This window comes from Gnatocerus cornutus, chromosome 2 (assembly GCF_029298725.1).
Source record: "Gnatocerus cornutus isolate USDA-ARS CGAHR chromosome 2, icGnaCorn1.1, whole genome shotgun sequence".
In the NCBI taxonomy this organism is placed as follows: domain Eukaryota; kingdom Metazoa; phylum Arthropoda; class Insecta; order Coleoptera; family Tenebrionidae; genus Gnatocerus; species Gnatocerus cornutus.
This window is the reverse complement of record NC_142234.1, coordinates 21486950-21505852: the sequence shown is the minus strand read 5'-3', so window position 1 is coordinate 21505852 and position 18903 is coordinate 21486950. Positions and strand designations below refer to the sequence as shown.

At 31.6% G+C, this 18903-nt stretch overlaps 1 protein-coding gene across 11 annotated transcripts in view; it reads right to left on the bottom strand.

Annotated features, from left to right (window-relative positions):
- Positions 1 to 18903, bottom strand: part of LOC148180081 (band 7 protein AGAP004871) — a 65210-nt gene that overhangs the window by 12937 nt on the left and 33370 nt on the right. For all 11 annotated transcript variants that reach the window (XM_088050632.1, XM_088050639.1, XM_088050630.1 and 8 more), the window contains 2 exons: positions 5797 to 5869; positions 1720 to 1802 (listed from right to left, as the gene is read on the bottom strand). In XM_088050632.1, the coding sequence (XP_087906758.1) occupies positions 1720 to 1802; positions 5797 to 5869 (156 nt within the window). The remainder of the gene's footprint in view (positions 1 to 1719; positions 1803 to 5796; positions 5870 to 18903) is intronic.

Sequence of the window (18903 nt, the reverse complement as noted above, 5' to 3'; positions counted from 1 at the left end):
TTAAATTTCAAAACTTTAGAGCAAAAGAGAAAAATTTTAGAAATTTCTATTTTCGTGCCAAACAAAATTTCCACCGTTTTCAATAAAAAATCGTACAAATCAAAAATTTTCACCGTTTTGTACAAAAAATCGTAACTTGTGCAATTTTACTTCAAGAACAATGAAATTTGGGAAATTTTTTATCTAAAATTAGTTTATTAAGAGTATCAAATTTCAAAATTTTAGAGCAAGAGAGAAAATTTTAAGAAATTTTTATTTTCGTACAAATCAAAAAATTTTACCGTTTTAAATAAAAATTTGTAATTTGGGCAATTTTACTTCTAAAACAATAAAATTTTGGAAATTTATTGAGTCAACTCTGTTTATTAAGTGTGCTCAATTTCAAAATTTTAGAGCAAGAAAGAAAGTTTTTAGAAATTTTTATTTTCGTACAAATCACATTTTCACTATTTTGAATAAAAAATCGTAACTTGTTTAATTTAAATCCTAAATTAATAAAATTTAAGGACTTTATTACCTAAAATTAGTTTATTAAGTGTGTTAAATTTCAAAACTTTAGAGCAAAAGAAAAAAATTTTAGAAATTTTTATTTTCGTGCCAATCAAAATTTCCACCGTTTTCAATAAAAAATCGTAACTTTGGCAATTTTACCTCTAAAAGAATAAAATTTGGGGAATTTATTATTTCAAATTAGTTTATTAAGGATGTTAAATTTCAAAAATTTTAGAGCAAGAGAGAGTTTTTAGAAATTGTTATTTTCGTAGAAATCAAAAGTTTTTACCGTTTTGTGAAAAAATTCGTAAAATGGGCAATTTTACTTCTAAAACAAGAAAATTTTGGGAATCTATTATCTAAGATCAGTTTATTAAATGCGCTAAATTTTAAAATTTTAAAAGAAGAGTTTCTATAAATTTTATTTTATATTTGTACAAATAAAAAATGTTTAACCATCTCTTTTAAAAATTCGTAACTTGGCCAATTTTAATTTTAAAACAATGGAATTTGTCAAAATTACTAATTAAAATTAGCTTCTTCCGTGTGCTGAATGTTCACATTTTAGAGCAAAAAAACCAATTTTGATGAATTTTCACATTGGCACGAACCAAAAAAATTTCCACCGTTTCGAATAAATTAAATTATATTCCAATTACGACCACTGTATCTTAAAGAAAACAATCTTTTTTTTAAACCGATTTCTTCCACCCGTTTTCCTGCCTGGCAAACGACCTCCGCTTCATTTTTTTGCATTTTTTTATTCCATTTCCCGGCAAAATCCAACTTTCGCAACTCATACGACGTTCTTCGCATTTAAATTCACTTATAAATAGAACTTGACGTGCACTTACTGTGCCGTAACAAGGTGGAAACTTACTCATTAAGCTACCTTTTAGGCCACAAAGACGTGTATTCCATTTAAACATAAAGTTATTAGAAATTGCATAAATGAGTTTTCCCCGATATTTCTTATCACTAAGCGCCCCATAAAAAGCCTTCCCGCCACATCCATCATGTGGAAATTGTCGCGGTTTTGACGTAGATTTTCTTGAGCTTTCCCGGAGAAAAACGAAAAAAGAAATATCTTGTACTTGCCCCTTTTAGGTCATATATCATTGTTTTAAAGTCGCGCACACAAAGAAGTTGACGTTGTTTAGAAGGATGAACGGGAAAAGGACAAAAGGAGCGCGTTCCTTAATCGATGGAGGAGAAACTTCGACTTACCTCTTGTGGGGGGATGTCGTAAGTTCTTGTTCGTAAATCCACTCTAGCATAGGCGTCGATGCAAGGCAGGATGAAGAAAATACCTGTCAAAGAGGAAAAATCAACATTAGCAACTTTCGAAGAAGAGGAGAATTAACGGAACAAGCCGATTTGAAGTTGAATTTTGGAAACGCAGGCGTGTCTGGAGATGAAGTTTCCAGCCCGACAAACTGCAACATTTATTCAAAGTTTCCTACACAATTTTTCACTGTATCATTTCAAACTCCGCTGTCCACTTATAGTCCAGGAAAAATAAATATGCCTTATGGGAATAATCCGAGTTTTTGAAGTATTTGTGTCTATTTTGCCTGGAAAAAGTTGGAATTTCAGCCCGCCAGACCAACAAATGTTCGACCAGAAGGTGTTACACCGAAACGCTTTTAAACAGTTTATAAATTCAAATCCAAGTTTTTCCCCACACCTATCTTGACCGAAATTCAGGTGAATCTCCATAATGAACGTTCGGAGGTTTGTAACATTAAGCCCGTCTCTGAAGACGCGTGCCTATGGAGGAAAACAATCATAAAACTTTGTCTTTGTGTGCGATAAACTTCGGCGCTAGGTGGTAAAATAGGAAACTTTTCAAGTCTTATACAGATTGGAATTCAGCTCCGCAGGGAATGGAACAAGGGTTGCGGATTGTTCGGTGTGCATTAATTGGAATCCAATATTGACGCTTAAATTGATGGAACGGAAAAAGCAGTGATTGATTCGAAACATGTCGGATGCATTTAGAGGTTGTGGGGTGGAAAAAAAGGAAGAGAAAAGTGGAGATTTGCACGAGTGCACTGATGGTTTCGTCGGAGAAATAACAACAGAGCTAATTTAAATATTGTTGTGGATTATTTGAGAGAGTCATAAATTGTAGTGCGCTTAAATGCAAAACACAAAAGTAATTATAATAACACAACTTTACAATAAAAGTTTGCGGAATAAATTAAATGAGAATAGTTTGTGAAATTTATAGAATTGGTGGATGCGCCGGGTTTAAAATTAGCATTTTTAAAATACATGCATTTTTACGGAGCTGTGGAAAATTTTTTCTATAGTAAAATTACCTTCTATTTCTAAATTCAAAGTCCGTTTTGCTTCATCAGGCCAGGACTCGGAGATATTTGTAGAATTAGTTTATTTTGGGTACCCCGTGTTCACTTTTGCTTCTTTTTAGTTTTGTGCAACAACTTGCAAAATTATAAAATTATGTTTACATCATTAGAAAGAAAATTAAATAAGCTTTTAAACGAACTATAGAAGTCCCCGAGAGAGTTGTTGGTCAAATTTTTTATAATTTATTTCGTTCCTCCTAAAAAAAATTTCTAAAATGTCTATTTCTTGCTTTAAAATTTTGTACTTTAGCACAATTAATGAACACTATAAAAATAAAAACTTCCCTAAATCTCATTGTCATAACTAGAAAACTAGCAAAGATATGAATTTTATTATGAAGAAGTTAACAATTTTTGGTCTATCCTAAAATAAAATTTTCTAAAATCTCTATTTTTTGACCTAAATTTTTGAAATTTAGCACAGTTTATGACTACCTTAGAAGTAATAATTCACTAAAATTTCATTGTCATAACTAAAACAATAACAAAGATACAAATTTTAAGACGAAAAAGTTGAAAATTATTATTGAATAGTCCTACACTAAAAAAATTTTGAATCTCTATTTTTTGTCCTAAAATTTTGAAATCTGGCATAGTTTATAACCACTTTAAAAGTAAAAACTTCAGTGTCGTAACTGAAAAAGCAATGATTCGAATTTTACTATGAAAAAGTTGAAAATTATTGAATAGTCCTAAAATAAAGATTTCTAAAATGCAATTTAACATAGTTTATGACCTCTTTATTAGTAATCTAATAACTTCCTTAAATTTCATTGTTATAACGGAAAAACTAGCAAAGATACGAATTTTGCTAAAAAAAGTTGATATTATTAAATGATCTAAAAATATAATTTCTAAAATCTCTATTTTATGTCCAAAAATTTTGCAATTTAACACAGTTTATGACTACTTTAGAAATATTAATTTTCCCAAATTTCATTGTTATAACTAAAAAACTAGCAAAGATACCAATTTTATTATGAAAAAGTTAAAATCTATTGAATAGTCCTAAAATAAAAATTACTAAACTCTTAATTTTTTGTCCTAAAATTTTGCGATTTAAGACAGTTTATAACCACTTTATAAGTATTAAATTCCCCAAATTTCATCGTCATAAATTAAAAACTAGCAAGGATACGAATTTTTTTATGAATAAGTTGAAAATTATTGAATAGTCCTAAATAAAAATTACTAAAATCTTAATTTTTTGTCCTAAAATTTTGCGATTTAAGACAGTTTATGATCACTTTAGAAGTATTAACTTGGCCAAATTTCATCGTCATAAATAAAAAACTAGCAAAGATACGAATTTTCCTAGGAAATTAAGAAAATTAAAGAATGATCCAAAAACAAATTTCTAAAATCTCTATTTTCTGTCCTAAAATTTTGCACTTTTGCACAGTTAATAAACACTTCAGATGAAGTAATCTCCCCAAATTTCATTGTCATAACTTAAAGACCAACAAAGATACGAATTTTACGAAGAAAAAGTTGTAAATTATTGGGTTGTCCTAAAAAAAATCTGTAATCTTTATTTTTAGTTCTAAATTTTTGCATTTTGGCACAATTTATAAACCCTTTAGAGATAAAAACTTTCACAAGTTTCATTGTCATAACAAAAAAACCCACAAAGGTACCAATTTTATTAAAAAAAAAAATGAAAATTTCTAGTTTGTCCTAAAAAAACTTTCCTTAAATTTCTATTTCTTGTTTTAAATTAAAAATAAAATTTCCAAATTCGAACCTTATGGAGCAAAACTTTCAGACTCGAAATCAGAAGGCCTTCAATTTATTTATTATTCCAAAGTTTGTTAACCATTGCAATTTTATAGGTGTCAGACTTCATCAAAATTTGCTTGTGGACATGCATTTAAAATTTATTAATATTAAATTCCAATTTTCGTGTCATTATCTCGCGTATTGAAAAATTATCACAAACATAGTTTTCCACATAAAATTCATAAATAATATTACCAGAAAAATTAAATTCGAGCTATTGGAAGTGGCAAAATTTTAGTTTAGCCATGAAAAATTAACTAGCATAATATAAAATTTAATTAAAAATTTATAATGGTTGACTTTAAATGAGGCTCTTTGTAATAACGTGCACGCCGATAACTATATAATTGAATTATCACTATTTTGTTAATAATCTGCACAATTTTGCGTATCTAGTTAATAATTTAACATTACCAAACCAATTACTCAAAGATCGCGCCTTTAATTCAGAAACTATTTCAGAGTCAATATTATCTTTCGACTGTCTAAACCCGAATACAAAAACACGAAAACCGTCCAAAGTGCCATTATCAGCCCCTCCAAGCCACACCAGAAGACAAACAGACAAAGAACGCATTAATGACGTAATTAAAGAATCCCCTCGCGACTGTACAAGCCAAGTAAAACCCAATTAAACGGTCACCAAAACACACAAAGTTTCGGCTCGGGAATAAATCGAATTATAACTTTTCCTGTTCTGTTTGAGTTAAGAAAATGCGATGCGATATTCGCGCCCTATTTAAAAATTAACTCTGATTCTATGCAGGCAGCATTGTAATAAAACAAACACGAAATTTCCAATCGCCTTGCGGATCGATTGTGGTGCGCCCATAAAATCTCTGTTTTATTCCAGCAACGTCCCTTGCACTTATTGGAAACTTTTCCGGTGCGATGGTTGGTAATATAACACTAATAATTTCGTAATTACAGCCCACGGAATGTCGGGGCCTCACCTCCGACATTTTACCAAAGGAGTTAACCCCAACGCGTAAACCAGCTTTATGATCATGAAAATGTCAATCAAGTAATTAATTATTTAGCCCCATTCTCGCAACTTTGGCCCAACTGCCAAGCCGAACATGAATTATTAAGAAAATGTACACAAAAACAGACAAGTTTCATCTCAAAGGAACTCCAAGATTGAAATGCTTACCTGGTCCTTTGGCGCCTCCAGACAAAAGCCGGCCTAGGCGGAATATCACGGCGCGTTCGTATTCCTGGACGACCTGGAAATAAGCGGAACGGCACAATTAGTTTTCAGCCGGAAAGGGAAAATAAAAGTCGCGAGTTGCTTCAACTTGGGATTTTGGCGTTAAAAGTTTATTATTTTGGGTGTGAATAATGCAACAAGAGCGTGCGTTCTTTGCTGCTTCGGTAGAGCGAAACTGGGATTGTGGGGCGCAGCTGTTGCATCTGAATGCAGTTTGGGATTATACAGTCAGATTATAAGATGGACTAGAATTAAACCAACAATGGTTTCTTCCGCATCAAGAAATCTCACTTAGAAATCTTCAAGTATTTTAATACTTCAAGTATTAATGCTCATTTTGCGCAGAATTTCACAAATTAGGCGCGATTAAAGTTTCAGACAAAATTTTAAATCAAAAGATACAAATTTTTTGAAATTATTATTTCCAAGAAGAAGCCGAAATATGATAAATACTACAAAAAAATTCGTATTTATGGTAATTTTAGTGCTACAGCTATAATATTTAAGGAAGTTATTATTTTAGAGTTGTGTATTAACTCCGCCAAATTGCAAAATTGTAAAACAAAAAACACACATTTTAGAATTTTTTATTTTTGATTCCAAGCAAAAAATTCCCCCATCTTCCAAAAATATTCGTAATTTTGGTTATTTCAATGCTACAACTATGAAAGTAAAGCTCATTGCTATCAGTCTATTCTCCTGTGTAAGTTTTTGTAAATTCTTTCGTGTAAATCAGACTTTAAATTTTTTACAGAAAAAATTGGAGAAAAACCGAATATAGCGAGTATTGAGGTTAACACGTTGTGTACTTATCAACATCTCAAATTGAATAATAACAAGAGAGATTTAAATAAAGATCTGTGAGATTTGTGTCCATTTGCAACTTAAACCAACAGTAGATTATTATTTTCCAACTCTACTCCTCCAAATTCAAATTTCAAAAGTCGCGCGCTAAAACTTGACTGAGACGGCTGTGGAACTTTCGGAAAATTCGCAAGTGATGTGATTCAAAATGCCGGCTCTCCAATTTCACGTAAAAACACAATGTTTAGTGTTCTCGCGTGAAATTTAGTGTTCTAAAACATTCATAGAAATGTTCCAAGTGTTTTGCTCGTGTTTTCTAGCCAAAACAGTGGAAATTAAGGTAAATTTCACGATTTTTCCAACAAAATCGGGTTGGTCCATTTTTACCAATAATTGGGAGTTGTGTTGTAGCAAAAAATGCCTTTTTCAGTCTCTTGTGTTAATTTTTAAAGTTTATTGGGTATAAATCAATTTAATTCTTTATTAGGGAGAAGATTAAGGGAAAATTGAATGTTGCGATTTTTAAGGTTAAGACATTGGTGGGTGTATTAACGTCTCACACTGATAAAGAATCAACTGAAAATTTGTTCCAAAAGAGAGATTTAGATTTAAATATGAATTTTGGCAAACTATAAAAATTTCCATGGGCCGCTACCAACTTTACACAAGTGCATTGATGGTCACGAGCTCTACCATAGTAAAATTCGTAATTTCGGTAATTTTAGTCCTACAGTTATGAAATTTTGGGACGTTACTATTCTTGAGTCGTTTATTAACTCTACCAAATTGCAAAATTGTAGAGCAAAGACACAGACTTTGGAAATTTTTGTTTTTAAGACCAAGCAAAAAGTTTCCTCAACCTCCAAATAACTTCGTAATTTTGGTAATTTTAGTGCTACAGTTCTGAAATTTAGGGAAATTACTATCTTTGAGTCGTTTTTTAATTTTACCAAATTGCAAAATTGTAGAGCAAAGGACACAGATTTTAGGAATTTTTAGTTTTGAGACTAAGCAAATAATTCTCACATCCCACTAAAATTCGTAATTTTGGTAATTTTAGTGCCATCGTTATAAAATTTGAATATTTTACTATTTTTGAGTTGTGTATTAACTTTACCAAATTGCAAAATTGTAAAGCAAAAAACACAGATTTTAGAAATTTTTATTTTTGAGACCAAGCAAAAATTGCTGACAACCTATAAAGTAGAGCTCATTGCTGTCAGTCTATTCTCCTGTGTAAATTTTCGAAAATTCTTTCGTGTAAATCAGACTTTCAATTCTTAAAAAAAATTGAAAAAAAAACTGATTATAGCTCGAGTTTTGAGGTTACCACGTTGTGTACATATCAACATCTCAAATTGATTAATAATAAGAGAGATTTAAAAAAAGAATTGTGATTTTTGTGCCCATTTGCAACCTAAACCAACCGTAGATTTTTATTTTCCAACTCCAACTCCACGAAATTCAAATTTCAAAAATCGCGCGCTAGAGCTTGACGGAGACGGCTGTGGAACTTTCGGAAAATTCGCAAGTGTTGTGATTCAAAATGCCGGCTCTTCAATTCCATGTAAAAACACAGTGTTTAGTGTTCCCGCGTGAAATTTAGCGTTCTAAAACATTCATAGAAGTGTTCTGCTCGTGTTTTCCAGCCAAAATAGTGGAAATTAAGGTAAATTTCACGATTTTTCTAACAAAATCGGGTTGGTTCATTTTCACCAACAAAGGGGAGTTGTGTTGCAGCAAAAAATGTTTTTTTCAGTCTTTTGTGTTAATTTTCGAAGTTTATTGGGGGTAAATCAATTCAATTCTTTATTAAGGAGAAGATTAAGGGAAAATTGAATGTTGCGATTTTTGAGGTTAAGGCGTAGGTGATGTTGGGTGTATCATCGTCTCACACGAATCAACTAAAAATTTGTTTCAAAAGAGAGATTTAGATTTAAATATGAATTTTGGCAAACTTAAAAATTTGCATGGGTCGCTACCAACTTTACACGAGTGCAATGATGGTCACAAGCTTTAAAATAGTAAAATTCGTAATTTTGGTAATTTTAGTGCTACAGTTATGAAATTTGGGGAAGTTACTGGCTTAGAGTCGTTTATTAATTCTACCAAATTGCAAAATTGTAGAACAAAGGACACAGATTTTAGGAATTTTAAGTTTTGAGACTAAGCAAAATGTTCTCTCATCCCTCACTAAAATTCGTTATTTTGGTAATTTTACTGCTACAGCTATAATATTTGGGGCATTTTTCCGTCCATTTTAGTCTTGTTTTTTAACGCACATTACGTAATTGATAGAGCTGCATTGTTCCTAATTAGTAAAAGGTCAGTGCAATCACAAATAAATTTCATAGTCATTTTTTTCAAGAAAAAAGAGTTAAATCATCGTTATCTAATAACGTCCGTAAAGCCATTATTATTCAGTTGTGCTCCGAGTTTTGAGTAAGAAAGATGTGGTGCTACGGTGGCTCGAAATTTATTTTAGTGTAGTTTAGTTTTTTTCCGTACATATTCGACTTTTTTACTTATTCGTATTTATTTGTTACAGATATCATCCTAATTTAGACGAAGGATTAGGGTAGGACAGTTTAGTTGCATCTTTCTAGTTCCTTGTTCTTGTTGCATTTTTGCATCATTTCTTCATTTACCAATTTTATCTTTTTTATACTAAAATAAATATATTAAAATCGTTTTTAAAACAGTGAGTGAGTGAGTGAGTGAGTGGTTCCTGGTTCCTGATTCCTGATTCCTAGAGGGGGCTGCAGTGGTAGGAGCCTGTCGAAGCAGCTTTGGGATCAGGATTAAAGGGTGAGTTAACTGCTAACTTTAAAATGTTAGTTCAAATTTCTAATAAAAATTTCTCTTGCAGTAAGTCCGTGTACGAAGATGATGGCGACGTTGGATCCAACAAGGTAGGATTTTTTCCTTTTGGGTGACGGGAATTGAACGACGATGGACCTCGCGATGCTTTAAAATTTTTGGGTTGTCACCAGAGGGCCAAATTTTAGAGGGTTCGAAAAAATCCGTGCTCAATATCTAAGAAACTATTGGAAATCTTGGGAAACCGTTTGGGCCATCGTTTTTCTCGCAATTTTTTAGATAAAAAATTGTTCTTACATTTTCCAAAAGTCGAAAGTAACAAATAACTGAGTTATGACCAGTCAAAATTCAAGTAAGACTTTTGATAAGGAGTAAACTATCTAGTTATTTAAGAACACAAAGTACACACAGAATATAAGAATCAAAATTGAGTGAAGTCACTGGCGAAATTAAACCGAAAATAGTTATTTACAGTCGCGTGTGGTAACTTACATTTTACAGCGCGAAATCAGTTTGAAGCACGACGGCGTAGCCGGAATGCTTTAATGATTTCGCGCTGTAAAATGGTTAACGCACAAGAGTTGTATTAAACTTTTTGGCCAAAAAATTTTAATGTAAATAATTGGTTTTTTCAAAGTTCATGAGAACTGTCACATCTGACATTTGTAAATTTCATCATCTGTCAATTCTGTCAATTTTGTAGTTGGTGCACAAAAAGTACACAAGATGGCGCTGTATAAAAACGTTTTAATATTACTTTAAAAATAGAAATATTGTCTTAATTGAGATAATAATTTAGGTAGATTCCACTTTGGGTGATCAATCTTCATTATGGTAAAGTGATTTTTATTTATAAACGCATCTGAAGAGCAGACGATTTGGGCAATTTTTACCGCACGGCGTGTGTAAATCTAGTGTTTCCGAAGATGTCAATTGAATGTTAATTTGACGTTTACAATTCATGAGGCCAAAAAGAAATGAACCAAACGATCATTAACGAATAGAAAAGCAAACGTAGAAAGCGGAAAAGTGGAAATAAATAACATCCCCGCAGCAACGACACGTAACAAGCTAGATAATTTGAAATCAAGAAACGACGAAGAAGCGCAATATTTGAAGGAATTATTTCGCGTTTCGCCAAAAAACTTGTTTCTTCAGCTAATAAATAACAATAGTTGATTAATATCAGTGCGTCTAATAAAATATCAGTGAGCAGGCTAACGAGCCAAATTGTCTGTCTATTCATTCACATGAGCAATGTACACCGTCAAAGCTAATGTCTGTTTCCAACTTGTCTCTCGTACCCTCCTCAAAATTAATCGAAACTTATTCCTAAATAACGCCTTAATAGCCTTCACAATACGCACTCTGCAGTTCCCTAGTTAGTAAATTTAACCTGAATCGCATAATTTGTGGACGAGTCCTTTAGATCTGCAATTAGGTCATCCCCAAATGTGTTTTCAGCATTTCCACTAACTTCATTTAAACACACTTTACGATTGCAACTTCTAAATCATAAGCTCGGCCGAAACACGCTTTGTTTCCGAATTAATTAACAGTTTTATAATTGGCCGAAATTCGTGAAATTTCATTATTTTGTCACTTCGCATTGACAGCGCAATTTCGAACAATTTAACGCAGAGGGAGAGCTGCCATTCGATTATTCACTTCTAATCTCGTTAAAACAATGGCAAATGATTAATTAAAGTCGGTATTGCAAGTATTAATCCGCAGAAACAAACTAACGTTTGTTAAGCTGCGAATTAATGTTCTGCGAGCGGAAACACCCCTCAGTGACATTGTTTGCCCCTAATATCCACTCTTCAATGGTAGGATAATAAGCGCACGAAACGTACAGTTAGTTTTTTAGGTACAATATTACAATCGGCGAGTAAATCTGCTCGTGGGATAAAAAATTAGATTACATTGTTGCGCCGCGGCGTAATTTAATAAACAGAGGTGTTTTATTTTAATTATTGCGTATTCTCCTTCCGCTTTCGTGTAATTATTTCGATAAATTCCGTGCAACGCAACACGGACAAATGGGGCGATTTTTCTGAATTTCGTGTGAAAAATAAAGGAAATGTGATACGTCCACCATAAATAATGCCAGTGAATCATTTACGGTTTGAAAGGCGGTTTAAAGATGACTGATTGGGACGGAGGCTCTCCTGTTCTCGACATTTTATCAATGTTTTTAAACGACGGATGTGGGGGTGGGTTAGGGGTTCCCGCTGTGCCCGTTTTAAAAAACGCTTTTAGAAGTTGTTGGTAATTAAGACGACACGCGTCGTCGATTTTTTGCGATTTTTAGTGAAGGATTCGGTCGGTTCGAAACAATCCGTGTTCAGTATCTCGGAAACTATTAGAAATATTGGGAAAACGTTCGCGAAATCGTTTTTCTCGCGATTTTTTACATATAAAATGGTTCTTAGATTTTCCAAAAGGCGAAAGTTGCAGATTTTTGCGAAATTCATGACTAGAATTATGCCAAATTTCTGATATCGATATCTCGCTTGTTTTTTAGAGTAAACTTAAGTTATTTACATCAGTGTACGCAGAATTTTCCGCAGATTTCAAATCTGGGATTTAAATTCAGATCCGACAACAGATAACTTAGTTACGGCCGATCAAAGTTTCGGAAAGTTGATTTTCATTCTTCCTCATATTTCTTGCCTGCTTATTTGAGCTTATATTACGCAGAATCTCACGCAGATTCTAAATCCGGTTTTAAAATTTACGTACGACAACAAATAACGGAATTATGATCAATAAAAATTTCGGAATGTTGTTTTTTATTTTTGAATTTTTTATCCCAAATATACCAGTACCTAAAAACGACCCAATTGCATTTTTCAAATTTTAGACGTCATTTTATACAAGGTGTTTATAAATGTTTCTAGCATCAAGGGTAGCTCTGGAATTCCTGCCGTGCACTATTTTGCCGCTTTGTTTTCATAGTGAATATAACTATCTTGAAAATTATTTATAATAGAGATAATGTTACTTACGGCCATGACAGTTTTGTGTCCAAGTTTTTGATTTTCAGGTTTTAAACCACAATTAGACCCGTTTATTTCTCAAAATTTACTTTGCTCCATGTTTGAGGTTAACTGAAAATGTCAGTTGAAAAATCGAAACCCACATTTGTAATGAGCGGCAAATTTATTTGACATTTCATAGCCACCCTTGATGCTAGAAACATTTATAAACACCTTGTAGTTCTCATCTTTAAAAGAAGCTCATAGGTAAATTTTAATGGCAACTCCAGAAAAGTGCTTCGGGAGGCCACTCGACTGTCTGAAATTTTAATCGTCTGATATATTATTCCGTTTCATTCATGAGAGCTCCAAAAAATGCGCTTCGATTCAGTTTGTCAATTTCCGGATTACTGCAAAGGCATGTTGCAGATTTTGAATTTTGCAATACGAGGAGTTTGACTCGCAACAAACTCGGACTTTAATAATAACAATAAAGCTCCCAGGGTTTAAAACGGAAATCCTGCATAATAAAAACATTCAGGATTTAAAATAATTGCGTGTGCTCGTTCGAGATTTTCCTTCTTGTGCAATGCCGGAAAATACCACCCGCTTTTCTCCTGACATTTCAATTTTAATTAGACGTTCCGGTCGAAGCTCTTTGACGAACGAAATTCTTAGATTTTTAAACTCCCAGTCTCTTGTTTCGATAGGTAGAGTCTATAAATATAAATTCATATTTTTCGTGCATAAATTTCACTTTGCGCCGCCACTTTCAAAATTTCCGCCTCGGCGGCGGCGGCGTTCTCTCGCGTCCTTTTTACCTTATCTTTGTTTTTCAACAAACTACCTGGATACGTTCACCCCAAAACTCGACATAAATTTCAGTAAATCATGAAAGAGATGTTCGAATATCTCGTGTTATTAAATCTCCGTGAAATCGTGTCAGATCCGACTCTATTGAAATATGGGATAAAATCGGACTAACGAGTAAACGGAGCGAAAACGAAACTGCGAAATCGAGGACCGGCGATAAAGAAAATAGCTTCGGATTTCGCAGTAGAAATGAGAATAATCTATGCGACAACGACTAATTTGCAAGAGCCACCACCTCGCTTCCCTAGATTAATCTGGCGGAAACCGCAGCCCCCACACATGTCTCAGTTTTCGGCAATAAATGCAAACATGGTAACCAAATCAGAGATCACGTCACGTCATAGTTTGACGTCAGCCCCGTCAGAGAATTCGTTGAAATTGCTTCCCAGTTGGTGGTGACGTTCTTCTTGATATTAAGCGATATTTCTGTACGGCGACCTCCATGAACCCTCATCAGACTTGTGCGTTTGGCAACATCATAAACAACTAATTTCAGACGGTTGGATAAGCTCGAACTTCAATACTGTTCATTTGCGGTCTTTGCAGGTTATCATACGGCGTGATTGGGGGGTGTATGCATGTGAGAAAGTAAATTTCAGTGGAATCAAAGACTCTGAAGGCGAAAAGAAGGTGAATGAATTTATTAACGTTTTTGTTTATTTATTTAATTAAGTTGGATTTTTTTCGTCCGGCGCCTCCACCAATTTTAAAGGTTGATAATATGGATAAAGTAAAATTAGAACTCAACGAACTTTGTACTGGAGCTGGGGAATGGCATTTTTATAGAAAAATTGCTTTCTGATTCTAAATCCGAAGCCCGTTTTGCGACATCAGGTCGAGATTCAGAGATATTTATAAACAAAGTTTTTGTTGAGTAGACGAATTTTCATAATTTATTTAGTTAAAATGAAATTTCTATAATCTCCATTTTTTGCTCTAAAACTCTGGTCTTTGGCACAGTTAATAAGCACTTTAAACCAAATTTTATTGTCATAACTAAAAAACTAGCAACGATACGAATTTTACTATGAAAAAGTTGAAAATGAATGGTCCTAAAAAAAAAAAATTCTGAAATTCCTATTTTTTGTCCAAAAATTTTGCAATTTGGCACATTTTATGACCACGTTAGAAATAATGATTTTTTCAAATTTTATTGTCATAACTATAAAGCTAGCAAAGATACGAATTTTACTATAAAATGTTGAAAATTTTTGAATGGTGCTAAAATAAAATTTCTGAAATTCCTATTTTTTTGTTCTTAAATTTTGCAATTTGGCACAGTTTATGACCACTTTAGACATAATAACTTCCCCAATTTTCATTGCCATAACTGAAAAACTAGCAACGATACGAATTTTATTATGAAAAGTTTGAAAATTATCGAGTTGTTTTGAAATAAAATTTTCTAAAATCTCCATTTTTTGTTCTAAAATTCTGCATTTTAACACCCTTAATGAACACTTTAGAAACAATTTTCCCAAATTTCATTGCTATAACTAAAAAACTAAAAACAGATACGAATTTTACTATAAAAAATATAAAAAATAATTATTGGATTGTCTTAAAATAAAATTTTCTAAAATCTCTATTTCGTGTTCTAAAATTTTGCATTTTGGCACAATTAATAACCATTTCAGAAGTAGTAACCTCTCTTCAAAATTTCATTCTTACGAAAAAACTATTAAAGATACGAAATTTTTTTATAAAAAGTTGAAAATTGTTGAGTTGTTCTGAAATAAAAATTTTTTAAATCTTTATTTTTTGTTCTAAAATTCTGCACTTTAGCACCCTTAATGAACACTTTAGAAATAATAATTTCCCAAATTTCATTGCTATAACTAAAAAACTAGCAAGGATACGAATGTTATCATGAAAAATTGAAATAAAATTTTCCAAAATCTCCATTTTTTGTTCGAAAATTTTGCACTTAAGCACTCTCAATGAACACTTTTGATCTAATAAATTTCTTAAATTTTATTGCCATAACTAAAAAACTAGTAAAGATACGAATTTTTATTGAAAAAATTGAAAATTATTGGATGATTTTAAAAAAAAATTCAAAAATTTTTATTTTTTGTCTTAAAATTTTGAAATTTGGCACAATTTATGACCACTTAAGAAATAATAACTTCCATAAATTTCATTGTCATAACTAAAAAACTAGCAAAGATACGAATTTTATTATGAAAAATATAAAAATTATTGAATTGTCCTAAAATAAAATTTTTAAAAATTGTCATTTGTTGTTCTAAAATTCGGCACTTTGGCGCAGTTTATGACCACTTTAGAAATAATAACTTCTCCAAATTTCATTGCCATAACTGAAAAACTAGCGAAGATACGAATTTTATTATAAAAAATTTGAAAAATATGGAGTTGTTTTGAAATGCAATTTTCTAAAATTTCTATTTCTTGTTCTAAAATTTTGCACTTTGGCATAATTAATAAACACTTTAGAAGTAGTAACCTTTCGAAATTTTATTGTCATAACGAAAAAACTACTAAAGATACGAATTTTATTATGAAAAAGTTGAAAATTTTTGAGTCATTCTGAAATCTCCATTTTTTGTTCAAAAGTTCTGCACTTAGGCAAATTTAATAAACATTTTAGAACTAATAAGTTCCTCAAATTTTATTGCCATAACTAAAAAACTAGCAAAGATTTGAATTTTTATTGAAAAAGTTGAAAATTATTGGATGGTCCTAAAAAAAATTTCTAAAATTTTTATTTTTTGTCCTAAAATTTTGCAATTTTGCACAGTTCATGACCACTTTAGAAATAATAACTTTCCTAAATTTCATTGTCATAACTAAAAAACAAGCAAAGATAAAAAATTTACTGTGAGAAAGATGAAAATGATGTTAATTCGGTATTTTAATGAAGAATTCCTAAAATTACCAGACGCGCTGTCCGGCAAAGCGCTTAATTTGCGAATGAAATCAAGCTCCAGTTGGTTTGGCATATTTCCTCTAAGAGGCTTTAAATTAAATTTCATTTCTGCTCAAAATATCACACGAGTTGCGAGGATTCGAATTTTCCAAAGAAACGAGCCTAAACTCGAAATTTTCCAATTAGAACCTCAATTCTTCGGCGCCGAAATGAATCAGGATTATACGACTTCAACGACAATGAAAATTGGGTTATTTTCCAGATGGAAATTAGGTACGAAGCGTGGTGAGGGCATTTCATAATAACTCCTGTTGCTCCGGGACAAATAACTTTGCAAACAAAATATTTCGAGCTTTTGTTGGAGGAAACGAAACTTTACAAGTGTCTCACACAATTTCACGAGAACACTCAAAGGTTAGGTCGTTTGCAATCGATATTTTTAATTAATTGTTGTCTATTCACCATTCCTGCAAATCTCGAATTTTTCCCGCAACTTTTAATTGAAGCACGCGAACTTCAATAATTTAACTCCTTTCGCAGAACCTTTCATTGTTACGGAAAAAACATTGCAGCTTCAATATGAACGGATTTTATTAAATAAACGCGATGGCTTTCTGCTGCCGCTGAAAATTTGATGATTCTCGCATCAATTTCAGGAGTCAAGATGGAGTTTTATTGTGCAGAATCTGCAGACAGAGACGTGGTTAGATTTATTTCGAGTAATCCACCGAATAGCAGGTATATAAAATAAAAGTGTAAGAGGCGACGTGCTTTTTGAGATTTTTTGTAAATAAATTAGTCGCATCAACGGTGAAAAATGCGAAGGATACAATTTTTCCGTTACGTTTCGAGAGGCGTATTTTTTCACGGAAGAAAACGCAAACAAGCGTATTGTCGTGGAAATGGCCTGTTCGCGTTTCAATTTGTGAGGGGCGAAGTTAGGTCACCTTTCACGAGAATTTGGTTTTGCGTTATTAAATTTCATTTGTGATATGAGGCTGCGAGTTTGTGTAATTGGTGCTGTAAGGTGCAATAATTTATTGATTTCAAATCAATCAAATATTGATTTTGTTACCAATTAAGGTGTGTTGTGTTGGCCGCCCAACTTTTTGTTTTTCTAACTGTTTAAAATTGAAGTTGTATGGATTTTGTCTGTGTAATAAGTGCTTTTTCAAATTCCATAAATAAACCAATAAAATTCGAAAGGTAGAATTAAAATAAACATTGTTTTAAAATGCCATGTCTGTCAGGTTCGAATTCAGAGAGATTCTTGAAAAATTATTTTTTGAAGTTCTACTACTGTAATTACAAAAGTTAGTTTACGTCAGTTTTTCTTGAAAACGTGCAAAATTATGGATTGCTTGACGGTGTTTTAAGAAGGTAATTTAATTAGCTTTCCAACGACCTATAAAACTTATTGCTAGGGTATGTATTTTCCGTGAAATTTTCAAAAAATAGATCTTATGTTAAAAAAAAGCAATTTTCACTAATTTTCATAAGCAATTTTCATATAACTCAAGAGTTTTCAAATCGATTTTCTATTGTAATTCATCATTGAAAAGATTGAGATCTTGCTTTTATGGCAAATTCATTATTCTCTCTTATCGATTAAAAGTTACAGGACTAAAAAAGTTGGACGGTTTTTCAATAATTTAAACTTTTTTATTTTTTGGCGATTTCATAAAAAATCAACGTTATATTGTATTAAAAATTTTAATTTCTAGACTACTATTGAGTTTTAAAATATTTTTGCCAAAGTGCAAAAAATTAGAACGAAAAATAGAGATTTTAGAAAATTTTCGTTTAAGACGAACCAAATATTTTCCAATTTTTTTTAATAAAATTCGTATCTCTGCTAGTTTTTTAGTTATGACAATGAAAATTGGCAAAATTATCACTTCTTAAAGGGGCATAAACAGTGTCTAATTGCAAAATTTTTGGACAAAAAAATAGAGATTTTAGAAAAAAAAAATGTTAGGATCATCCAATAAATTTCATCTTTTTCATAGTTAAATTCGTAGTTTTGCTAATTTTTTAGTTATGACAATAATATTTAGGGAAGATATTATTTCCTAGAGGGACATAAGCTGTATCAAATTGCAAAATTTTTGGACTAAAAATAAAAATTTTAGAAATTTTTTTTAGGTCCATCCAATAATTTTCATCTTTTTCGTAGTAAAATTCGTATCTTTGCTTGTTTTTTAGCTATAACGATGAAATTTAGAAAAGGTATTACTTTTTAAAGGGTCATAAGCTATGTCAAATTGCAAAATTTTTGGACAAAAAAATAGAGATTTTAGAAAAAAAATTTTTAGGATCATCCAATAATTTTCAAATTTTCCATAGTAAAATTCGTAGTTTTGCTAGTTTTTCAGTTATGACAATGATATTTAGGGAAGATATTACTTGTAAGAGGGTTATAAGCTGTGTCAAATTGCAAAATTTTCGGCCAAAAAATAAATATTTTACATTTTTTTTTTTAGATTCATCAAATAATTTTTAACTTTTTCATATTGAAATTTGTATCTTTGCTAGTTTTTCAGTTATAACGATAAAATTTTAAGAAGTTATTACTTCAAAAAGGGTCATAAACTGCATCAAATTGCAAAATCTTCGGACAAAAAATAAAGATTTCTGAATTTTTTTTTTGATCCATTCAATAATTTTCAACTTGTTCATAGT